This window comes from Camponotus floridanus, unplaced genomic scaffold (genome assembly GCF_003227725.1).
Source record: "Camponotus floridanus strain SB8 unplaced genomic scaffold, Cflo_v7.5 scaffold120, whole genome shotgun sequence".
Lineage (NCBI taxonomy): Eukaryota > Metazoa > Arthropoda > Insecta > Hymenoptera > Formicidae > Camponotus > Camponotus floridanus.
The window spans coordinates 492324-518422 of record NW_020229238.1 but is presented as its reverse complement, the minus strand read 5'-3'; the positions used below and the strand labels follow the sequence as shown (position 1 = coordinate 518422).

The 26099-nt window shown below is 30.4% G+C and overlaps 3 protein-coding genes and 1 pseudogene across 3 annotated transcripts; all 4 read left to right on the top strand.

The window, feature by feature from the left end:
• The first annotated feature begins 1901 nt into the window (after positions 1-1901).
• LOC112639951 (fatty acid synthase-like) lies at positions 1902-2573 on the top strand. Its single transcript, XM_025415483.1, has 2 exons — positions 1902-1999; positions 2345-2573. The coding sequence occupies exons 1-2, from the start codon at positions 1902-1904 to the stop codon at positions 2571-2573; spliced, it is 327 nt and encodes a 108-aa protein (XP_025271268.1).
• Positions 2574-2953: 380 nt separating this feature from the next.
• On the top strand, positions 2954-6304 carry LOC105254673 (annotated as a pseudogene).
• A 6072-nt stretch (positions 6305-12376) lies between these two features.
• LOC105254674 (probable G-protein coupled receptor Mth-like 10) lies at positions 12377-16093 on the top strand. Its single transcript, XM_025415435.1, has 5 exons — positions 12377-13302; positions 13853-13931; positions 14811-14995; positions 15137-15302; positions 15724-16093. The coding sequence occupies exons 1-5, from the start codon at positions 12480-12482 to the stop codon at positions 16067-16069; spliced, it is 1599 nt and encodes a 532-aa protein (XP_025271220.1). The 5' UTR covers positions 12377-12479; the 3' UTR covers positions 16070-16093.
• Positions 16094-20763: 4670 nt separating this feature from the next.
• LOC112639942 (probable G-protein coupled receptor Mth-like 1) lies at positions 20764-24304 on the top strand. Its single transcript, XM_025415451.1, has 5 exons — positions 20764-20822; positions 21628-21706; positions 23348-23532; positions 23675-23840; positions 23959-24304. Exons 2-5 carry the CDS (start codon positions 21678-21680, stop codon positions 24251-24253), a joined length of 675 nt encoding a protein of 224 aa, XP_025271236.1. The 5' UTR covers positions 20764-20822; positions 21628-21677; the 3' UTR covers positions 24254-24304.
• The last annotated feature ends 1795 nt before the right edge of the window (positions 24305-26099 follow it).

Genomic DNA, 26099 nt, shown 5'->3' with positions numbered 1-26099 from the left:
GATTGCAATTTAGAGATATCATAGCTAAGTTAATTTTCTGTAATTTATTAAATCTATTGGTTACTTAAAATATTTAAGTTTCTGACATAAATACATATCAGATCTGTCGTGTATTTGACCATTAATAATGCTATACGGACATTTTCATTAAAATTAATTTATATTTATTCATTTAACTTGTAAATTGTATACAATGATTGGTATTTAGTTTCTACTCTACTTCATTTCCACGGTTGAAGGCCGGCTGGAATTTATTCTTCGTTAAAAACATCCTCTCGTTATGAAACATAACATAGAATCTCATTATAAAACATGAAATAGAATTTCCGTTTGTAAATTAAATAGTGAGAGCTTCAGTTACCTACATTTCCGATTGCCTACATGCATACATGCATTATTGCATACACGAAAAGAATAAAGAAACGAAAGTACGATTGCACCCATGACATTATTGCGCACATACACATCCACAATTAAGAGCAGACTGATACTGGATTGCTCACAGAATCCCATCTTAAAATCTTTTGATAGGATTTCCATATGCGACTCACTTTCACAATTCGATGAACTTTTAAAAGCATATAGTACTAAATAAAGTCGAATGCTATAAGATCGAATGTATAGAAACTTTTATTTTTTATATTTTAATTTTAATTATCTCTTCTTAAATGAATAATATTTAAAATTTCCATTTAGAAAGAAATATTAGAATTCAAAAATATTTTGGATCTAGGACTATACTTTGAAATAGAAACGAATCTTGCTTCGTGTGAAAGTCGATAATCTATGTAAAATGAAACAATTATGGATCTCGTTTCAGGTCGCAAGCCTGAGTGCTACAACATGATAAACGTGAAAATTTTTAAATTTATCGAAAATAGCGATCAAGCGAAGCCGGAGAATTTAAATTCTTTACATGTTTATAAAATTTTAGACGACCGCATATTTGTTTCAATATCAAAATAGTAACGATCAACGAACGATTCAAAGATATATTCTTTGCCCTACGATATTTCTACGATGGAATTTGAAAAACTAACAAAAAATGAAAATTGTTTGATGATCATAGGTTACGGAATTTTAACAAAAAATAGAAACGATTTATACGAACAATTATTGTCTGCCATAATGCCAATGGGATTTCTTCTAACATTGGAAGAGTTAGATGCCATTTACTATTATTCATGTCTGAACAAATATGGATTAAAAGTAATTTTGGAAAAACGCATTAACGATAATACAATTATATTATTTTAAAAAATACAAGATTTTAAGACAAATCAGCAGATTGTGCATGTAAACAATTACGAATTCTCATGGATAAATAAGATTAAATCATTCATGAACGTGGAAAATGACGACACAAATACGAGGATTATAATCGTCGCAGAAGGAGATTTTGAATGCGGTCTACTTGGCCTTGTCAATTGTTTGCGAAAAGAACCGAGTGGTGAAATGATTCGAAGTGTATTTATTCAAGATGAAGATGCGCCTGCTTTTTCATTGCAAGAATCATTATACATGAGGCAGCTACAACTGGATTTACCCATTAATGTTATACGTTCTGGCATTTGGGGATCCTACAGACACTTTCCATTATCATTATTAGAACCGAAATTCGTAGAGAGTGCTTATGTTTCTCAAATGGTACGATTTCAAAAACATTCGGAATCCAGGAAATTGGAATAGTGATAATTTGTGATACTTTCCTTCATAAATTAAGTAATAGTTTTTCTTAATGTAACTATAAGAGGCTTAAAATAACTTGTATTTATTAATTTTTGGTGCGAAGTGATCTGAGTACTCTCTGTTGGATGCAAAGTAGGTCTTTCGTCAACAATAATGAGGAAAATCTAGAGTAGTCTAGAGTAGTCTATGCATCTATCAATTTTAAAGATGTCATGATAGCTAGCGGTAGACTCACCACCGAATCTATTACAACCGAACGAAATAATAATTCTTTAATTGGAATGGAATTTGCTGGTTTTAATAAAACTGGGCAAAGAATAATGAGATTATGTTCAAGGGTAAGTGTAATTATGTTCAGGGTAAGTGAATATCAGATAAAAACTTCATAGACTCTTAATATGTATGTGCATAGAATCTTAATATATGTATGTGAATATATTTTTAGTAAAAATAAATGATATATATTTCTTATATTTAAATTAGAAACATTTTTGATGAAATAAGAAATGAAAAAGTTGCTATATTTTACATGATTCTTTTCATTCTTAACATATTATTCACAAAAAATATTTAAAAAATATTTAAAAAATATTCCTTCGACTTAATTTTAACATAATATATTTTTATATGATTTTCTAAATTCTATTATTTTCAGAGGAATGACAAATATTCTCACAACTGACAAATATCTTACAAGTAGTTGGATCATACCCGACATGTGGACGATGGAACGTTGCGACGGTTCCTTGTGTATTGTATATAACACGTGTTATTACGCTTTGTATTTGAGGGGTAAAATCAAAAAAGATGATAAAGTGTTGATTTACTGTGGTACGGGAGGTGTTGGTCAAGCTGCTATTCATCTTGCTCTTTACGAGGGTTAAGAAGTTTTTACGACGGTTGGAAGTATCGAAAAACAAGACTTTATAAGAAAAACGTTTCCCTCTATTCCCGAGGATCACATCGAAAATTCTCGTGATACGAGCTTCGATCAAATGATTATTCAGAGAACGAGAGGTCGCGGAGTGGATATCGTACTGAATTCTTTAGCTGAAGAGAAACTGCAAACGTCCATCCGTTGCTTAGCAAAAGATGGTCGTTTTTTCGAGATTGGAAAGTTTGATATGGAGTATCCTTTATAAATATATGCAATAATCCTTTAGAAATATTTGCGTTTTCAAAAGGCATTAGTTTTCATGGCATTTTCTTGGGTAAGTTTTTTTCTGCAAAACCAGAGAGGAAGGCAATACTGCGGAACAAGTTAATGGAAGGCTTGAAGAATGGCGCCATTAAATCATTATGCAGAAAAGTCTTCGAAAAGGATGAAATAGAAACTGCTTTTAGATATATGACTGCTAGAAAGCATATTGGAAAGGTATGATCATTTTTAGTGTATGTACAATGGAGAAAGTATAATTAGAATTGAAATATTAAATTCTCAAAAAAATGCATACAGTTTTTGTTTTCATTGTATTATCTTTAATATTATAATTATTTAATATAAATCAAAATCTCTCTTGTTTCCTGTTTATATTTTGAAATGAAAATATTTCTATGCTAAGAATATCTCTATCTATTTTCCTTAATTAAAACTTAATATTGAACGTAAGTTGTGACGCAAACATTTTCACTTTCAATATTCTTATCAAGAGATTTTAAAATTAAACAGCTTTTTTAGTGTATCTATTCTATCTTCTTAATTATGTTGTAATATGTAAAAGTTATCCATTGTGCTTCTTTCCTCTTTACGTTTGTTTGGAAAAACTCTCCTTTTTTTAAAGGTTTTTTTATTAATTCTTTTAAATTTTTTTCTATTCTTTTTTATTGTACAATTACATTTTACTCATTCTCAGGTTTTTATCTGTAATCTTCATTTTTTCTAATAGCTTCTCATCTTTTATATGTTTTTCTTATTTCCTTCTCCTGACATTTCAAAATATATAACAATATTATTTATAGATAATGATAATAGTTCAAAAAGAAGATGAACTGGATGTACCCATACTTGCACATCCACGGTACTACTGCCTGGAACACAAATCCTATATCATTATAGGTGGTTTGAGTGGTATCGGTTTAGAATTAACTGATTGGTTAATTTTACGTGGCGCAAGAAATTTATTGACTTCGCGAACTGGGATAAAAAACGGTTATCAGCGCACAAGAATAACGTTATGGCAATCTTACGGTGTGAATGTTCAAATCGTTACATCTACTGATATTTCGAAATACGAAGACTGTAAATCTTTATTACAATTTGCCGAAGAACTAGGTCCCGTGGATGCTATATTCAATCTCGCAGTTGTGCTGAAAGATAACATATTCATGAATCAGTCCCCACAAACATTCGAAGATTACTTTATGTCAAAGACATGGACGGCGAAAAGGATGGACGAATTATCGAGAACAAATTGTCCCCAGCTCCGACATTTTGTCGTTTTTTCTTCCGGTTCATGCGGAAGAAAAAAGGAAGAGGTAACGCAGGTCAAAGAAATTACGGAATGGCAAATTTCGTAATGGAAAGAATTTGTGAAAGAAGAATGAAAGAAGGCTTACATGGTTTGGCTATACAGTGGAGCGCAATTGATGACGTAGGAAGTGTCGCAGATATGCAAGAAGATGACAAAAAACTTGTTATTGGTGGTACATCGCAACAAAAAATATTTTCCTGCTTGGACACATTAGAAGTGTTCTTGCTACAAGATCGGCCAATCGTAAGCAGCATGGTTGTTGCTGAAAAAAAAAGTTCTGGCGAAACAACGAATCCATTTGAAGCGGTTGTAAACATTATGAGTAAATTTATTAAGTATATATTATGTAAAAGATTTGCTTATACAAAATAAATTTTTATTGCAAAAAATATAAATTTTAAAAATTCTTATATTGCAGTTTCAAGATTAGATAAGATCCGATTAAAATCATGTGTAAATATTTAATTCTTTCTCTAATTTTTAAAATAGAATTAAAGAATCCAAATATGGCGATGCCAAACATGTCACTGGCTGAGCTAGGCATGGATTCAATAATGGCAGTGGAGATTAAACAGACATTGAAGAGGGAATTCGATATTTTATTGATAGCAAAAGATATTCGAAATCTCACTTTTGCGAAACTTAAAAAATTGACAAATACATCTGAACAAGGAAAGATTTACGAAAAAGATGACACCGAAGTTGATGTAAATGATTTGGACGGTTTAAAAAGGTTGACTCGAAAGCTTAACGATTCAGACTGAGTCCAGACATTTATGTAAAACTTGCTACAGAGAGGAAAGTTGCTGAGAGTGAAATATTCCTTATACCAGGAATCGACGAGTGTGCAAGTGTATGTAAACTGATAGGATCGAAAATTAAATCTTCGGCAATATGTTTGCAACACGGCATACTTAATATGCCGGGTGTTACTCGTTCAGTAATGAAATCAGCAGCATATCTTCTGCCGGTACGAAATTATACTATAATCTGTTTGAAATCATTATTTAAATAGTATAAATTGTTATACATTTAATTTGATTATATACACACACACGCGCGCGCGCGCGCGCATACATACATGCGCGCCATTTTTACGTATAGTTTTCTACATGTTTGCTTATTTTTCCAGCATCTATTGGAGAAAATACAAAGTCGAAAAGAATTTCTAATTATCGGTTATTCATTTGGATCTTTAATTGCCATTGAATTAGCGAGATTATTAGAAGCTAAGAATTTCTCCGTACGTTTAATACTTACAGATGGAGCTCCTGATCAAATGAAGTTCTTGCTTAAGAAATTTTTTTATTATATAAAACAAGAGCTACAAAATTGCATTTTCCTTAATGTAATAAACATGTACCTTGACCCTAACAATGAAATTATAGTTAGTCAATTATTAAAAATATATATGTAGTTAATTATAAAAAAAAATATATGTATATATATATAGTTAATAGAATGGGAGGAAGAATTATGAAAAAAATAATTTTATAGAATGTATGCTTTAAAGTTATAAGAGTAAGCTAAATTTTTTATTATATTATTTTATTATATTATTTTATATAATCTAAATTACAAAGGTTCTGTAAAGTTTCTTTAACGTAATTTAAATTATATGAAATAACATAATATAATATAAGTATATTATTTTATCTCAGTTTAAAATGCAGATTGTCATTTTGTTGTACTGATCCAATATTATTATTTACAGCTTACATTAGAACTAAATAAGTGCAATACGTGGGGAGAGAAATTAGAATTAGTTTCTGCTCGCTTTTCCAAGGATACCAATGAATTAACTGTTGAAAATCAGAAACTTTTATGTTCGACAATTTACGATCATATAATCGCTGTGCAAGATTATAATATAACATCATTGCCCCGTCTTAAATCATCTATAACCTTATTAAAATCCAGACTTGCGCCTATCACTGTTATTGAAGAAGATTTTGGTCTACATAAGGTAAATTTGATTAGAGAGTAATATTTTTTGTCATTTTTAAGATTATAAACAAAAATATTTTTAGATTACCGAACGTACAGTACAAATACATTACGTGGAAGGTACTCATATCACAATAATGAACAATGACGAAGTAGTATCACTTATTAACGAAGCATTGGAAATTATAAAAATATGAATAAGAAGAGCGAACTGCGTTTTCTCTACAATGATTCTATTCCAACAATAAAAGGAAATAAAGATAAATCTGAACCAGTAACAAACAATAATATGCTATTTGAATGCCTCCATTCCATATGTTAAGATTCAGCTTTTATTATTTAATTTGCATTTTATTATTTAACCTGTCACTACTCAAAATGCAGTTAAATTACACATGTCACTATAATATCATTTGTCATTAATATCTTAGAGCGTCGCTAATCTTCTGTCGAGAGAGAAACTGCACGCTTTTTCTTTTTGTGTTGTGTTAATATGCGTTGATGACGGTGATGATAAAGATGTTTCTTTAAAAAATGAAAATTTCCATATTTTGATTTTGCACCATGATATCTCCGTTTATAGATCACGTAAAACAAAAATAAGGATACTTTCTTTATACCTTTTAATTTTTAAACAGTAAAATTAGCTGAATCTTTCAACATATGGAATTGAGATAGCAATTTCATTGTTTTACTGGTTCAGATTTATTTTTTTATTCTTTTAGTTAAAATCGAAAGTGCTTCGATCTTAACTAAAAGAATAAAATACGATATACGTTCTATATAACGAACTTTATAATCTGTACATTTTATTTTTATTTTGTCATAGTATATTTTATTGTTATGGTATATTGTTATGGTATATTATGGTATATTATGTACTTTTTATTATTATTTTTCTAATTTATGTTTATTATATATAATATGGAAAGTAAAATGGGGAGAGGTGAAACTAGGGGAGGAGAGGGTCTATATTCTAGCGTACGTGGACGATATAATGTTATTGGCGGAGGAGGAAGACGAGATAAGGAGTATGATGAATAGGCTAGAAGGATATTTAGATAGGAAGGGGTTGGAATTGAATACCGGAAAGACAAAAATAATGAGATTTAGGAAGGGAGTTGGAAAAGTGGGGAGAAGAAAATGGCTGTGGAAGAGAGGAAAGAGAGGTGAAAGAGGTATGGGGGGAGGGTGGAGGGAAAAACACCGGGGTATTTAGTAAGGGAGGAATTGCAAAGGGATAAATTGTGGGATAGGAAGAAAGGAATGGGAGGAAGAAAGGAAGGAATTCTTCGGGAGTAGAGAGTAATAATGATAGAGGAAATAGAGAGAGAAAGAGAAGAAGAAGAAACTTGGGTTGAGGAAATAGAGAGTAGGGAAAAAGATAGACAAAGAAGAGAAAGATGGGAAAAAATAAAAAACTCGAAATATAATAGATGATATAAGGAGGTTAAGGGAGAGGGAATTCCAGGATAACTGAAGAAGGGTTGGGGAGAGAGTAGGTGGAGAAGGGTGACGAGGTTTAGGTTAGAAAGTGAGGTAAGAGAGAGTAAGTATTGAGAGAAGGAAGAAAAGAAGGTCTGTAGGATATGTGGGGGGAAGAGGAGACATGGAAACATGTGTGGGAAGGGTGTGGGAGACAAGAGGAAATGGAAGGTAGCTGGCAGGAAAATGTGGGTGCTGGAGGATGAGGGGGAGGGAGAGGGATGGATGAGGAGAGTAGAGAGAGAAAGAGTAGGAGAGGGGGAGGAAGGAGGAGTAGAGAGAGAGAAGAAGAGAGTGAATGAGTGATAAGGGGGGTTAGCGGGGATAGAGAATGAAAATAGAGAATGAGAAAAGAGCAAGAGGAAACAGAAGTCCAAAGGCGGTGCGTGCGTGCGTGCGTGCGTGCCGTGCGTGCGTGCGTGCGTGCGTGGCGTGCGTGCGTGCGTGGCGTGCGTGCGTGCGTGCGTGCGTGCGTGCGTGCGTGCGTGCGTGCGTGCGTGGCGTGCGTGCGTGCGTGCGTGCGTGCGTGCGTGGTGCGTGCGTGCGTGCGTGCGTGCGTGCGTGCGTGCGTGCGTGCGTGCGTGCGTGCGTGCGTGCGTGCGTGCGTGCGTGCGTGCGTGCGTGCGTGCGTGGCGTGCGTGCGTGCGTGCGTGCGTGCGTGCGTGCGTGCGTGCGTGCGTGGCGTGCGTGCGTGCGTGCGTGCGTGCGTGCGTGCGTGCGTGCGTGCGTGCGTGGGCGTGCGTGCGTGCGTGCGTGCGTGCGTGGTGCGTGCGTGCGTGCGTGCGTGCGTGCGTGCGTGCGTGCGTGCGTGCGTGCGTGCGTGCGTGCGTGCGTGCGTGCGTGCGTGCGTGCGTGCGTGCGTGCGTGCGTGCGTGCGTGCGTGCGTGGCGTGCGTGCGTGCGTGCGTGCGTGCGTGCGTGCGTGCGTGCGTGCGTGCGTGGCGTGCGTGCGTGCGTGCGTGCGTGCGTGCGTGCGTGCGTGCGTGCGTGCGTGCGTGCGTGCGTGCGTGCGTGCGTGCGTGCGTGCGTGCGTGCGTGCGTGCGTGCGTGCGTGCGTGCGTGCGTGCGTGCGTGGCGTGCGTGCGTGCGTGCGTGCGTGCGTGCGTGGTGCGTGCGTGCGTGCGTGCGTGGTGCGTGCGTGCGTGCGTGCGTGCGTGCGGGTGCGTGCGTGCGTGGTGCGTGCGTGCGTGGGCGTGCGTGGCGTGCGTGCGTGCGTGCGTGCGTGCGTGCGTGCGTGCGTGCGTGCGTGCGTGCGTGCGTGGTGCGTGCGGTGCGTGCGTGCGTGCGTGCGTGCGTGCGTGCGTGCGTGCGTGCGTGCGTGGCGTGCGTGCGTGCGTGCGTGCGTGCGTGCGTGCGGCGTGCGTGCGTGCGGTGCGTGCGTGCGTGCGTACGGAACAGCTATGGGTGGAGAAAACAATCTACACTCATGGCGCTCATGGGCAATTGGTTATACAGGGTCTACCAAAAGTGTGGAAACCCCTAAATATCTCGGAAAATATACGTTTTACAGAAAAGTGTTTCCAACAAAAGTTGTAGGGTTTAAGAAGATCTATATACTGATTCTATCAGTTTGACCTTGGATGGCGTCGTCAAGGTCAGGTCAAGGTCACATTGACTTTTTTAAATAACACCCCCTACATTTGATTGCATATTCTTATAGCTTAATTCAAGAGCTTTCCAAAACACTATAATAATGTTCATTTTTATTAAGTACTTTGCGAGTTATGAGGATTGAAATAATTTCTTAATTTTACATAAACCATAAAATATCTAGTAAACCATTCATTTTTCGATTATCTTACCTTCATACTTTTATGTACAAAATAATGAAAGGAATCAATTGGTGTAAAGAAAACATACAGTTGTTTTTAAGAAAAAATATGGAATTGTTAATTGCAAATTACATATTTTTTCTTAGAAACAACTATGTGTTTTCTTTACACCAATTGATTCCTCTCATTAATTTGTACATAAAAGTATGAAGGTAAGATAATCGAAAAATGAATGGTTTACTAGATATTTTATGGTTTATGTAAAATTAAGAAATTATTTCAACCCTCATAACTCGCAAAGTACTTAATAAAAATGAACATTATTATAGTGTTTTGGAAAGCTCTTGAATTAAGCTATAAGAATATGCAATCAAATGTAGGGGGTGTCATTTAAAAAAGTCAATGTGACCTTGACCTGACCTTGACGACGCCATCCAAGGTCAAACTGATAGAATCAGTATATAGATCTTCTTAAACCCTACAACTTTTGTTGGAAACACTTTTCTGTAAAACGTATATTTTCCGAGATATTTAGGGGTTTCCACACTTTTGGTAGACCCTGTATATGCGATGCGTTTGTGGATAGGATAAATAATTGTAATATGTTAGGACGGCGGCAATTGCAAGGGAGTTTTTGTTATGTTTTTTGTAGAAGATTGTATCGTAATCGAAAGCTTGTATCCATATTATATAATAAAAGTGCCGTTAGATTTTTGATTACGGCTTTGGTTTCTGGAATATTTTAGTCGAAAGTTTATTTAATGTAAAATTCCTGATAAGCTACTTGGTAACGCTGCGTCGAGAACAGTGACTCTCAATGCTCGGATTCAGTTTTTTATGAGTTTTCTATATATTTGGTGTCGCAACGCTACCGCGTCGCATGATTCAAATCAATTATAAAAATATTTGAACAGGACTGTTTTAAACGTATCCGTTATTTAAAATTCTTTATATGTTCGATTTCGAATTTATTTTCATATAATTGTATTTTACGTGCGCCGCGTCGACGACATGAATGTTTTATCATATATTATACACTTCATGGCAATTTGCGTTTAAATATTTTTATAAATTGCATTAAATAATATAATATATTTATAAGTATAATATATTTATAAGTGTATGATATGTATAAAAAATTAATTCTCCAAAAATTAATTATTAAAGAAAGCATGTTAAAATGATATTTGAATCAAATTCTTCTCGAAAATCTCGAAATTTATTATTATTATATTTATTATAATTATTATTATATTTCTTTTCCATACGTCTATTGACTATTTTATTGTAAGCACACACAATTGTCATAATTTAATTTTATTCTTCTTTTTAAGCCTTTCATATGTCTTATTAATATCTATATGTATATTTACATATAATTTTTTTATATGATTATATTTATAAATTATATTTTTAAATATTAATTATATTTATCATATATCCCACATAAATACATCATGATATATAAATGAATTGTTAAATACGAGGGTAGTTCGAAAAGTTTTCGGCCTAATATAGAGATGTTGCTAAGAATATCAAATGGCTATGATTTTTCTCAAGTTTAATCCTCAGAGGGCGTACCGACAGTTTCAGACAGATTCGTTCGCTAGTTTGTTTACTGTGCTCGAGTAAAACAGACAAGATTTGATACTTCTCCAAAAATGGATAAAATTGAATATCGCGCAGTCATAAAATATTTCGTTTTAAAAGGATTAACAGAAATAAAAAACGAGCTGGATTCCACTTTGGGAGACTCTTCTCCATCATTTTCAACAGTGAAGAAATGGCTGCTGAATTTAAACTGGCGTTCATCCATCTTGAGATGAACGTTCGGTCGCCCGAAAACCGCCACGAATGAGGAAATCATTCAAAAAATCCACGATAGCGTGTTAAATGATCGACGAGTAAAAGTGCGTGAGCTTTCTAACATTGCAAACATCTCAATAGATCGTGTTCACAATATCTTACATGAACATTTGCATATGAAAAAGCTCAGCGGATGGGTGCGCGTGTTAACGGTCGATAAAACGCAATCATGATCGGGAAACGATCGTATATAGGGTAAAAAAAATTAAAATCGTGGTAAATGATTGAGTTGAAAACTATGTTGAAAAAAAAAAAGATTTTGTGAATCATGTTTTTTTTGCCAGGCCGAGAACTTTTCGAACTACCCTCGTACATAAATCATTTAATTTACCATAATATCGAATATAAATGCTATTTGCAATTCACTTATATTTTTCTAGCTGCACGATTTTTATATCAAGAACGATACACAATTTGTACATTAATAATGTACAATTTGTACAATAATAATGTACAATTTGTACACAATTTGTACATTACATTTCCTGTAGAATTGTATTATTTTGAAGAATTCTATGAATGAAAAAGTCTATTTCTTAAAAAAAAAATTAAAAAATTTCAATCAAAAAATCGGCATTATTTGAGTCATTATTCTATCTCCAATATCCTAAAAATATGCTTAACTAAATGTTTTCAGATGTAAATCCTCCGATTGTACGTGAAATATAAATAACTGCAAACCGGATTTTAATAAAATTCCACAATTTTCAATTGAACATATATATTATCATCTATAATGTGGAATAAAAAAATGAATAAAATTTTTTTACATTCGTCTTGTGATTTTTTAATTGTTTTTTGAGATAAATTTTTCAATCATATGATATTTTTAATATAAATAAAAAAGTTTTTATTATTTATCTGTTGTTTCATAAAATTCTTAAATATCATAGTATTTTTGAAACTATAGCTTGGGCAATAAAGTTTTATCTGCGATGTATTCTGTACATACAGTATATTTTACAATAGATAAGTTTGTTTCGTCAACAAGTCGATGATGATTGCGTCTTATTATTCGCGCGAATGTGTCTATTATTTTATAATAAGTTGTTTTACAAGTTTTGTCTTTAAATAGAGAGTGTTTAAGAGGGAGTCTTTAAATAGAGAGTCTTTAAATAGAGTGTTGTTATCGTGACTTAACCATCGCAGACGAATAGTATCATGCGCATTTTGAAAAATTTGCTGTGGTCGTAACATAGCAGCTTAAGAAATTGTTGATTAAAAAAAATTGATTTCACAAATTGTTGACGATGTGCGGTGAAAGTTTTGCATTTTGGTATTGCGTAGTTTTATTTATCACTTCATCTTCAAAGACTTCGGGAAATTTCACAAGTGACAACAAAGAAGACAACATATGGGAGGGCAACATATGGAAGACATATAATTATACGAAATTTATTAGAAGCAAAAGGAATAACAATAATAAAACTGACATCCTTCCATACGAAAAATGCGCCAATATAACTTGCATTCAGCTCTGTTGTCCGCTTGGTGATCGCTTGGATGGCAAGAATTGCATTGCTAGTGAAAATGAATATGTTTTCCCAAACATATATAGCTCAAACAATTCGATACAGAGCGGAAATAAGAACGTGAACGACCTTTTTCCACTAACCGTTCAAAATCCGTGCCAGGAAACTATACGTTTTATTCCGATTATTAAGGATAATTATTCTAAGTACTATGAGTATATGATCTTCGCAAACAGCTCCCTGTATCTTCCTAATTACGACATATTTCTCGAATCAACATCTTATTGTTTGGCCGTCGTGGATCGTAATCAATTCGATGCAATTTTCTGCTTGGTCTATAAAGAATACAAAAAATACGGAAGCATCTTAAATGAAGAATTAAACTTTTTATTTTCGAATTGCCATATAGTGTCTATGTTGTGTTTGCTGACAACATTTGTGGTGTATTCTATACTACCGGAGCTTCGTAACATACATAGTTTTATGCTGCGCAAATACTGCAGTTTGTTATTTTTCGGATGCATAGTTCAGAGTATAAGTTTCCAATCCTTCTATCCAATAAACATAGCAGATATTCCATATTTCATCTGTGTCATAATTGGTACAGTACAGCCAAATCATATAATAATGCAGTCAATGCAGTGTGTACATTAGTTTTTTTACTAATTTTTATACCAAAATAATATTTGGACGAAGCAATTTAAATTTTATTATACGTTAAAATAAAATAAAATATTATTTTAATTTTTTTCACTTTACATTAGTAAAAATAAGTATATTGGCATTTAATTTTTATTAATATTTTTACGATAAAACTTGAATGTACGATAATACTAAAATTTAAAAAACAAGAATTAATAGTGAAAAAAAATAACTTAATATTTTATCAAACTTTAACGTAAAATACAATTTAAATTACTTTGAATAATATATTTTTCATAATATTCAAATTTTTTAGAGTTATATATTTCTGAAATCAAAACACTATTTAATTTAATATTAGCATGTATTAATTAATTATATTGTTTTCTGTGATAAATTCTACTATTAAAGTTGAAAAAAAATTTTTTATAATATAATAACGTTCTTAATGATATACAAGATACTTGTCAATTAGTGACATTTAAAAATTGTTTATTTTATTGTTGCAGGTTTACTCGAGTATTTCTGTTTTTTGTCAAGCTCTTTCTGGTTAAGTGTAATGAGTTTCGACTTTTGGTGGACATTTAGGTAAATTGTTTAATATATATTTATATATTTATATATATATGCCAAACTTTATCTATAATATAAATTTATTTTTATAAGATAGTGATATTTCTTATATGACGAAAGCATGATACCATAAAATATTCTTATGTGATATGTATAAATAATACATTCAGTTTATGTCTAATAACATTCCATAAAAATAAAAACGAATAATGATTTGTATTGATCGGAAAGAATATATCGTGTCTTGGTAGTATATAAATAATTATTTGGTTTGAGAAACGATCATTTTAATGCAGATATGACACAGGTTGCATTTCAGAAACATGCACATTTTTTATTGGAAATTTCTAATCTGCTTTTCTAAAACAAAAAATTGATGTGAATTTTGTAAGCACGCATTCAATTGTTAAAGAAAAAATGATATTAATGTTATTAATGATTATTAAAATAAAATATTTTAAATTATTAATAAAGTAATATTAAATTATAAAAAAATTCATAATATAATTTCAAAATTTATAATATAATATTAATCTTATCGTAATACTAACCTTTTCGTAATTTTATGTTTTTTTAATTTTATATATCCTAAGCAAATATTGTTAAAAATTTTTTTTCTTTTTTTTTATAATAATACAAAATACTCAAGCTTTTTAACGGAAATTGATTCCTAATTTTTTTATTAAACATTTTGCTAAATCAAAATTAATCTAATGATAGTAAAATATCGATATATTTGAATATATAACAACAGTTATTATTTTGAGGCACTATATAGCATAAATCATTTTTTTATAATTTATATAAAGCAGACATTTGAGATATTTGAAGGAAGGCATCACAATTGGTTTTATTTGTTACTATTTAATTATAAAGTAAACTTTGCATTTGTAGAGATTTTCGCTCGTTTCAAAGAAACGAGAGAGGAAAACAAAAGAGAAAAAAATTAATATATTCTATCTTTGCTTTGGGAGGTCCCTTTATTTTTACTATCATTTGTATTGTTATGGAGTTCGTTCCCAATATGCCGAAAAACTTAATCCGACCGAAATTTTGTGTCGATACATTTGAGTTTCATGGTGAGTGTATGTCACTATTAACATAACTCTATTGCAAAACATCTAATTAATGAACCTTTGAGAATTCATTTTAAAAATAAATGTATGTTCTTCTGTTTTATTTGCAACATGTGATGTAAAGAAGTTTATTATTTATTTTAGAAAATATGGCGTATCTATTGTATTTTTACGGGCCGCATAGTGTCTGTGTTGTTTGTAGCTTTTGCTTATCTATTTACACTGCATTAAAAATTGTACGTTATGAAAAAGACACAGTCCGTCATCTGAGAAATACAGAGAGCAGATTTTATAATGACAACAAGCGATGGTTTGTACACAAACATATTTATATCAATGTATAATCAGTCTTGTTTAACAATAAGACATGTGTCGTTGTATTCACTTGTCAACGGTATTGCTTTTAATAAAATCAATAGCTTTTTTGATCATTTCCAATACAAGAGAAAGAGAGAAATATTCATTCTGAGACTTCTTTATTGACGATAATATATTTTCATAAAAACGAGCTCTCTTGTACAATCACATCGTTGATTTTGATTTTAATTTAAGTTAGTAGTACCTATTTATTATATAGTTATTTAAATATATTTAATAATCATTATAATTTTTTTGAAGGAAATATTTATTTTTTGAAATAAATTACTTAAAATGTGTTTGGTCATAATATATTTATAGAATCAAATATATCATAACTTTAGAAAATATAAAAGAGATATATTCATTTGCAGGTTCAATCTGCATCTGAGCCTGTTTATCATGCTGTTTATTATAATGGCCACAAATTGGATTATAATAACTGTGTACTGTTTTTGGCAGATTGATGTTAATAATTCCGGTGTTAATAAAATTAATAATGTTGACGATATTAATAACGTTAAACTGTGGTACGTCTATCGTATTATTTTGATGATGGACACCATACAATATATCAGTACGTTCATCATATTCTTGTGTAAAAAGCCAATCATACGACTGCTATTAAAGCGTTTCTGTCAGAATGGCAAGTGTTTTTCCAAAACTTCGAATGAAACGGTTACAAGTTTGACTAATTGTACCATGTCAACACATTTGTAAAAAACATTTTGTATTTCTGTTAAAATTGTTTGGTGTAAAAATTTTTGTGTAAAATTTTTAACATACTCTTATATTAATGTAACATATTATCGTTGCGTCATTTTGACATTTCTGCGTTGAGTTAATATTCACCGTTCCTAAGAGTTAAAACAACACAATTAATATGTAAATGCACGAATTTTTTATGAGATATGTTATATGTTAAAATGAACAGATAAATTGTGTTATTTTTCTCTCTATAACAGTTTCCATATGTTAGATCGACATATCTATTCTGTTATTTATCATCAAAAATGTAAAAATAACATTTTCTTTTAATTAAATTTAACATTATAAATATGTTGTTTTAACATAAACTTTATTTCCAGATAAAGTTTAAGTGTTACACTTTTGTGTTAATTTTTAAACATATTACAATTAATTTTTAAACATATTGTGTTATTTATTTACATACTTGCCTTCTGTTACATTAACATGAAAATTAAAGTATATAAATTGGAACATGTGAAATATGTTAAATTTAACATAAAATTTTTTACTGTGTAGATATCTATATTTCATCTTTTAATTTTAATTTGTACATATTTAAATGCGATGTAAATTGTTTTGTAGCTTGAGCAATTTAAAAATGATTATTTTGTATAAAAAATCAGACGGAATAAATCAGATTCAGTGCTTTCGCACTCATTCTCTGGTTTCCTATGCACTTCTTTTATTGTAATTTGTAATACAATTATTGTAATTTGTAATACATGTGTTAGATACGAACTTTCTTTATTTTTATGAAATGTTACGCAGGGAATTCTTCGTGATAACACTTCGTGTTACGTTCTGATCTCGATGACGTCTCAATCCAGCACTCGGATCGTGACGATACCAGGGAACGTATCCGCATAACAAAAATATGTTCGCTTTTTTTTGTCTTATAATCGTTTGGTCTTATAATCGTTTGTCATGCTGCGACTGACTTCGCCATTGACCGTTGATCATTCGAGAGCCGTAGGATCGTTGGGCCGTCTTGCACTGATCGATAGTGTAAGCAATCGAAGATAATGAAAGCCATGGACGAGATCATCAATGGTTTAATATAGTCGCTTATACCGACTTTAATTACGATCTCACGTAGCCGCGATCATATACGATTTATCAAATACGCTGTTGCAACAGATTTTATGCATTATTATACAAATTTTATGTTTCACTTTCTTTGAAAAAAAATTTCGAAAATATCTTAATCGATTTATAGAAAAAATTAATATTTTTGGCCAAAAGATTGGTCTCATATCGGTTTTTATATATTAATTAATTAATTTATTTATTTATTATTTTTATCACACTTTTAGACTTTTTTATTTTGTTAAAGATTTTTTTCATATATTTGGCGTATTTTTTTACCTTTATAAAATTTTTTTCGGAAGATCTCACCGTTTTTTGTAAAAATTTACATCATTTCTACAGAAAATATGTTAGATTTTTTAAAAATATTTTTTTATATATTTGACGTATTGTTTTTACCTTTGTAAGGTTGTTTCTGGAGAGATATCATCACTTTTTGTAAAAATTTATATTATATCTGCAAAAAATGTATATGCATTTTAAAAAATCTTATCTAAGGGCGTAAATCGCGTATTTTTACGAAGCTTCATTTTCTAGATATTACAGTTCACTCCCAAGGGGTTTTTGAATATTATTGTAATAATAAATATAGTATAAATTAATCTCTTTAGAAGTCTCATCTAACAGCATAGTATTTATACTTTTGTGATATTCCGTTTTTGAAATATTATTTTTTACTGCCAAAAGATTTTTGAAAATTATTATGCAATAAATTAATCTCTCACATATATGCACACATATGTACATAAATGGTTTTGTCTCTTAAAAAAAGTTATGTCTGTTAAAGCATTTTTGCACACTAAAGAGAATAATCATATATGCGCGATGTGAACGCAGATTGAGGGATAAAATCGCTTTGAATGTGTGCGAAGATTCGTTCATGACTCTGTACCTTATTTTGAAGAAAAATGAAAAATGTCATAATTCTGACATGCAATTATCATTTCTCGGGATTGACTGCATCAATTTTATTCAAACTGCTCGCAATCGGAAGCTTGTATCCATATTATATAATAAAAGTGCCGTTAGACTTTTGATTACGGCTTTGGTTTCTGAAATATTTTAGTCGAAAGTTTATTTAATGTAAAATTCCGGATAAGCTACTTGGTAACGCTGCGTCGAGAACAGTGACTCTCAATGCTCGGATTCAGTTTTTTATCAGTTTTCTATATATTTGGTGTCGCAACGCTACCACGTCGCATGATTCAAATCAATTATAAAAATATTTGAACAGGACTGTTTTAAACGTATCCGTTATTTAAAATTCTTTATATGTTCAATTTCGAATTTATTTTCATATAATTGTATTTTACGTGCGCCGTGTCGACGACATGAATGCTTTGTCATATAATATTATGCACTTGAGGGCGATTTGCATTTAAGTATTTTTATAGCTTGCATTAATTAATATAATATTTATAAGTATATAATATGTATGAAAAATTAATCCTCCATATATTAATTAAGAAGAAAAGCATAAATTGATTTTTGAATCAAATTCTTTTTGAAAATCTCGAAATTTATTATTATTTCTTTTCCATTCCATTATTGATTATTTTATTGTGAGCATATTCAACTGTTATCATTTAATTTTATTTTTCTTTTTAGGCCTTCTACATGTCTCATTAATATCTATATGTATATTTAGATATAAACATTTTTTATACGAATTTATAAAAATATCAAATTTATAATTTATCATATATTACATATGAATACATCATAATGTATAAATGAGTTATTAAAAACATAAATCACTTAATCTAGCATAATATCGAATATAAATAAATGATATTAAATGATACTTGCAATTGACTTATATTTTTCTGGATTTTTATATCTAGAACGATACACAATTTGTACATTACATTTCTTGTATAATTAGATTATTTCTATGAAAATGAAAAAGTTTTTTTTTTAAAGAAAAATTAAAAAATATTAATCCAAAATAGTCGGTATCATTTGAGCCATCATTCTATCTCCAATATCCTAAAAATATACTTAATTAGTTTCCAATGTAAATCCTCCGATTGTACGTGAGATGAAAATAATTGCAAACCGGATTTTGCATAAAATTACACAATTTTCATTTAGATAGATGTTATCATTCACAATTTCCATTTAAATAGATATTATCATCTATAATGTGAGATAAAACAGTGAATAAAATTGTTTATCGAGATAAACTTTTCAATTATATGATATATTTAATATAAATAAAAAATTTTCATTATTTATCCGTTGCTTTATAAATTCTTAAATATCATAGTATTTTTTGAACTATGGCTTAGCAATAAAATTACACAATTTTCATTTAATAGATGTTATCATTCACAATTTCCATTATTTATCTGCAAGTAATCATTTTATCTGTATGTACATACATGTATAATTAATTATCTATAAATGATAAGTTTTTTTTTAAAGAAAAATAAAAAATATTATCAAAATAGCTACATTGACATTCTATTCAATATCAAAAATATACTTAATTAGTTTCCATGTAAATTCGATTGTACGTGAATGAAAATAATGCAAACCGATTTGCATAAAATTACACAATTTTATTAGATAGATTTATATCACAATTCCATTTAAATAGATATTATATCTATAATGTGAATAAAAAATGAATAAAATTGTTTATCGAGATAAACTTTTCAATTATATGATATATTTAATATAAATAAAAAATTTTCATTATTTATCCGTTGCTTTATAAAATTCTTAAATATCATAGTATTTTTGAAACTATGGCTTAGCAATAAAGTTTTATCTGCGAAGTATCCTGTATGTACATACAGTATATTTTACAATAGATAAGTTGTTTCATTAGCAAGTCAATGATGATTGCGTCTTATTATTCGCGCGAATGTGTCTATTATTTTATAATAACTAGTTTTACAAGTTTTGTCTTTAGAAGGAGAATAACGTTGTCGTGACTTAACCACCGCAGACGAACAATAGCATGCGTATTTTAAAAAATTTGCTGTCGTAATAGCAGATTAAGAAATTGTAGATTAGAAAAAAATTAAATTGAGTTCTCAAATTGTTAAAGATGTGCAGTGAAAGATTTGCATTTTGGTTTTTCGTAGTTTTATTTATCACTTCATCTTCAAAGACTTTGGAAAATTTCACAAGTGACAACAAAGAAGACAACATATGGAAGGAGACATATAATCATTCAAACTTTATTAAAAACAAAACGAATAATGATAATAATAAAAATTACACCGTTCTATATGAAAAATGTGCCAATATAACTTGCATTCAGCTCTGTTGTCCGCTTGATGATCGTTTGGTTGGCAATAATTGCATTGCTAGTAAAAATGAATATGTTTTCCCAAACATATATAGCTCAAACAATTCGATACAGAGCGGAAATAAGAAGGTGGATGAGCTTTTTCCACTAACCGTTCAAAATCCGTGCCAGGAAATTACACGTTTCCTTCCGAGTATTATGGATAATTATTTCAAGTACTCTAAGTATATGTTCTTCGTAAACAGCTTCCTGTATCGTCCTTTTTACGACAAATTTTACGAATCAACATCTTATTGTTTGGCCGTAGTGGATCATAATCAATTCGATGCAATTTTCTGCTTGGGCGATGAAGAATACAATAAAGGAGACGATAAAGTATACAAAAGCATCTTAAATGAAGAATTAAACTTTTTAGTTTTGAGTTGCCATATAGTGTCTATGTTGTGTTTGCTGACAACATTTATGGTGTATTCTATACTACCGCAGTTTCGTAACATACATAGTTTCATGCTGCGCAATTACTGCAGTTTTTTACTTTTTGGAAGCATAATTCAGATTATATTTTTCCAATCACTCTATCCAATAAACGTAGCAGATATTTCACATTTCATCTGTGTCATAATTGGTACAGTACAGCCAAATCATATAATAATGCAGTCAATGCAGTGTGTACATTAGTTTACTTTTTATTAATTTTTGTAACAAAAAAATATTTAGGCGAAGCACTTTAAATTTTATTGTATGTTAAAATAAAATAAAATATTATTTTGATTTTTTTTATTTCACGTTAGTAAAAAAAAGTACATTGGCACTTAATTTTTATTAATTTTTTTGCCATAAAACTTGAATGTACGATATACTAAAATATAATAAACAAGAATTAATAGTGAAAAGAATTAAAATAATATATTATTTTACTTTAACGTAAAATACAATTTAAATTATTTTGCCTAATATTTTTTGATAATACTATTCAAATCTTATAAAGTTATATATTTTTGAAATCCAAACATTATTTTATTCAATATTAGCGTGTGTTAATTAATTATATTGTTTTCTGTGATAATTTTTTACTATTAAAGTCGAAGAAAAACTTTGTATAATATAATATAGTTCCTAATGATATACAAAATGCTTGTCAATTAGTGACATTTTAAAATTGTTTATTTTATTGTTGCAGTTTTACTCGAGTGTTTCTGTTTTTTGTCAAGTTTTTTCTGGTTAAGTGTAATGAGTTTCGACTTTTGGTGGACATTTAGGTAAATTGTTTAATATATATATACAGGGTATCCCACCTAGAAATGGCCACCCCCTTTTATCTTTTAAACTAAAAGAGATAGACCATAACAAATATGAAATTAAATGGCTTTAACTGAACTTTATTGTGAGTATAGTGGTTGATTACAAAATTTATCTGTATTAAAGAACGGAGAGATATGTATAATTTTTTTATAATAATTAGATATTTTGATATAATAAAAGTTGTAGCGCTGTTTGAAACGAATATAACGATGTATGATTTAATGTAAATATTTTACATATTATACGAGATTTTTCGGCTTGAAATATCGCGACGTCCACCATTTCATTTTCGGCCCTGCGATATAGCCAACTTCTGACTCGTGCATTAGAGGTTGACATATGTCATGTTGTCATTTAATCATGATACTCAGTCAGAAGTTGGCTATATCGCAGGGCCGAAAATGAAATGGTGGACGTCGCCCGCGATATTTCAAGCCGGAAAATTTCGTATAATATGTAAAATATATTTACATTAAATCATACATCGTTATATTCGTTTCAAACAGCGCTACAACTTTTATTATATCAAAATATCTACATTATTATAAAAAAATTATACATATCTCTCCGTTCTTTAATACAGATAAATTTTGTAATCAATCACTATACTCACAATAAAGTTCAGTTAAAGCCATTTAATTTCATATATATTTGTTATGGTCTATCTCTTTTAGTTTAAAAGAAAAAAGGGGGTGGCCACTTCTAGGTGGGACATCCTGTATACATATATATATATATATATATATATATATATATATATATGTATGTATATATGCCAAACTTTATCTATAATATAAATTTATTTTTATAAGATAGTGATATTTCTTATATGACGAAAGCATGATATCATAAAATATTCATACGTATACGATATCTATAAATAATACATTCAGTTTATGTCTATAACATTCCATAAAGATAAAGAAGAATAATGATTTGCATTGATCGGAAAGAATATATCGTGTCTTGGTAGTATATAAATAATTATTTGGTTTGAGAAACGATCATTTTAATGCAGATATGACACAGGTGCATTTCAGAAACATGCACATTTTTTTATTGGAAATTTCTAATCTGCTTTTTCTAAAACAAAAAATTGATGTGATTTTATAAGCACGCATTCAATTGTTAAAGGCAAAATGATATTAATGCTATTAATGATTATTAAAATAAAATGTTTTAAATTATTAATAAAGTTATATTAAATTATTAAAAAATTCATAATATAATTTCAAAATTTATAATGTAATATTACTAACCTTTTCATAATTTTATGTTTTTTTAATTTTATATATAAGCCAATATCGTTAAAAAATTTTTTCTCTTTTTTTATAATAATACAAAATAGTCAAGCTTTTTAACGGAAATTGATTCCGAATTTTTTTATTAAACATTTTGCTAAATCAAAATTAATCTAATGATAGTAAAATATCGATATATTTGAATATATAGTAACGTTTATTATTTTGTGGCACTATATAGCATAAATCATTTTTTTATAATTTATATAAAGCAGACATTTGAGATATTTGAAGGAAGGCATCACAATTGGTTTTATTTGTTACTATTTAATTATAAAGTAAACTTTGCATTTGTAGAGATTTTCGCTCGTTTCAAAGAAACGAAAGAGGAAAACAAAAGAGAAAAAAATTAATATATTCTATCTTTGCATTGGGAGGTCCCTTTATTTTTACTATCATTTGTATTGTTATGGAGTTCGTTCCCAATGTGCCGAAAAACTTAATCCAACCGGAATTTTGTGTCGATACTTTTTGGTTTCATGGTGAGTGTATGTCACTATTAAGATAACTTTATTACAAAACTTCTAATTAATGAACACTTTGAGAATTCATTTTAAAAATAAAAATATGTTCTTCTGTTACATTTGCAATATGTGATGTAAAGAAGATTATTATTTTTTGCAGAGAATGCGGCGTATCTATTGTATTTTGGCGGGCCGAAAAGTGTCTGTGTTATTAGTAGCGTTTGCTTATCTATTTACACAGCATTGAAAATTATGCGTTATGAAAAGGATACAGCCCGTCGTCTAAGAGATTCAGAAAGCAGATTTTATAATGATAACATGCGATGGTTTGTACACAAACATTTTTATATATTTAATAATGTGAAATTATTATAATTTTTTCGAAAGAAATATTTATTTTTATGAAACAAATTCAGAAAATATAAAAGATATATTCATTTGCAGGTTCAGTTTGTATCTGAGACTGTTTATCATGCTGTTTATTATAATAGCCATAGATTGGATTATGACAATAGAGTACGTATTTTCGTTGTTTAATATTCCAGTGCGGTACGTCTTATTTAATATTATTTTGTTAAGAAACATGCAATGTATCGGTATATTCATTATATTCGTGTGTAAAAAGACAATCATACGACTGCTATTAAAGCGGTTCTGTCAGAATTGCAAGTGTTTTTCCAAAACTTCGAATGAAACGGTTACAAGTTTGACTAACTGTACCATGTCAACACATTTGTGAAAAACATATTGTATGTCTGTTAAAATGTTCTGGTGTAAAAATTTTTGTGTAAAATTTTTAACATACTCTTATATTAATGTAACATATTATCGTTGCGTCATTTTGACATTTCTGCGTTGAGTTAATATTCACCGTTCCTAAGAGTTAAAACAACACAATTAATATGTAAATGCACGAATTTTTTATGAGATATGTTATATGTTAAAATGAACAGATAAATTGTGTTATTTTTCTCTCTATAACAGTTTCCATATGTTAGATCGACATATCTATTCTGTTATTTATCATCAAAAATGTAAAAATAACATTTTCTTTTAATTAAATTTAACATTATAAATATGTTATTTTAACATAAACTTTATTTTCAGATAAAGTTTAAGTGTTACACTTTTGTGTTAATTTTTAAACATATTACAATTAATTTCTAAACATATTGTGTTATTTATTTACATACTTGCCTTCTGTTACATTAACATGAAAATTAAAGTGTATAAATGGGACATGTGAAATATGTTAAATTTAACATAAAATTTTTTACTGTGTAGATATCTATATTTCATCTTTTAATTTTAATTTGTACATATTTAAATGCGATGTAAATTGTTTTGTAGCTTGAGCAATTTAAAAATGATTATTTTGTATAAAAAATCAGACGGAATAAATCAGGTTCAGTGCTTTCGCACTCATTCTCTGGTTTGCTATGCACTTCTTTTATTATAATTTATACATGTGTTAGATACGAACTTTCTTTATTTTTATGAAATGTTACGCAGCGAATTCTTCGTGATAACACTTTGTGTTACGTTCTGAGTCGTGATGACGTCTCAATCCAGCACTCGGACGTCTCAATCCAGCACATCGTGACGATGCCTTGGAACGTATCCAGATAAATAAATATGTTTGCTTTTTTTGTCTTATAATCATTTGGTTGTCATGCTGCGACTGACTTCGTCGTTGACCGTTGATCATTTGAGAATCGTAGAGCCGTTGGGCCGCTTTTCCATTCATCGGTAGTGTAAGGAATTGAAGATAACAAAGTCCACGGACGAGATCATCAACGATTTAATGTAGTCGCTTATGCCGACTTTAATTACGACCTTACGTAGCCGCGATCATGCACGATCTATCGAATACGCCGTACAACAGATTTTATGCATTATTATACAAATTTTATGCTTTACTTTTTTTGAAAAATTTCGAAAATATTTTAATCGATTTATAGAAAAAATTAATATTTTTGGTAAACTTATTGTAACACATCACTCAATAAGTTCCGAGCCTGACATATAAATGGCGCCACTAATAACAAATCCATATTATTTTGGGGAAGCACCAATATTCAAACGCGCCGTGTTAAAATTTCAACTCAATCGGACCATTAGTTTACAAGTTACAGTGGTTTTAGTGACGCTACTTTTGCAATTTTCAAAAGAATGGAAAAATTGGAATTTCGTGTTTTGATAAAACATTGCTTCCTGATAGGGAAAAATACTGTTCAAGCAAAGGAATGGATCCTTGATCCGCGTTTGAATATTGGTGCTTCCCCAAAATAATATGGATTTGTTATTAGTGGCGCCATTTATATGTCAGGCCCGGAACTTATTGAGCGATGTGTTATAAAGAAGAGAGAGAGAGGGGGAGAGGGGGGGGAGAGAGAGAGGGGGAGAGAGAGAGAGAGAGAGAGAGAGAGAGAGAGAGAGAGAGAGAAACAATAGTATCTCATATCGGTTTTTATATATTTTATTTTTATTACTCTTTTAGATTTTTGATTTTATTAAAGATTTTTTTCATGTATTTGGCGTACTTTTTTACCTTCATAAGATTTTTTTAGGGGGATATCGTTCTT

What these genes read in the sequence shown, in the direction of transcription:
- LOC112639951 (XM_025415483.1), top strand. Translation starts at nt 1,902, where the DNA reads ATGATAGCTAGCGGTAGACTCACCACCGAATCTATTACAACCGAACGA. An exon ending in GCTGGTTTTAATAAAACTGG is followed by an intron (nt 2,000 to 2,344) that starts GCAAAGAATAAT and finishes TATTATTTTCAG; the next exon opens with AGGAATGACAAATATTCTCA.
- LOC105254674 (XM_025415435.1), top strand. Translation starts at nt 12,480, where the DNA reads ATGTGCGGTGAAAGTTTTGCATTTTGGTATTGCGTAGTTTTATTTATC. An exon ending in CGATACATTTGAGTTTCATG is followed by an intron (nt 14,996 to 15,136) that starts GTGAGTGTATGT and finishes TATTTATTTTAG; the next exon opens with AAAATATGGCGTATCTATTG. An exon ending in TATAATGACAACAAGCGATG is followed by an intron (nt 15,303 to 15,723) that starts GTTTGTACACAA and finishes ATTCATTTGCAG; the next exon opens with GTTCAATCTGCATCTGAGCC.
- LOC112639942 (XM_025415451.1), top strand. Translation starts at nt 21,678, where the DNA reads ATGAGTTTCGACTTTTGGTGGACATTTAG. An exon ending in GACTTTTGGTGGACATTTAG is followed by an intron (nt 21,707 to 23,347) that starts GTAAATTGTTTA and finishes TTGCATTTGTAG; the next exon opens with AGATTTTCGCTCGTTTCAAA. An exon ending in CGATACTTTTTGGTTTCATG is followed by an intron (nt 23,533 to 23,674) that starts GTGAGTGTATGT and finishes TATTTTTTGCAG; the next exon opens with AGAATGCGGCGTATCTATTG.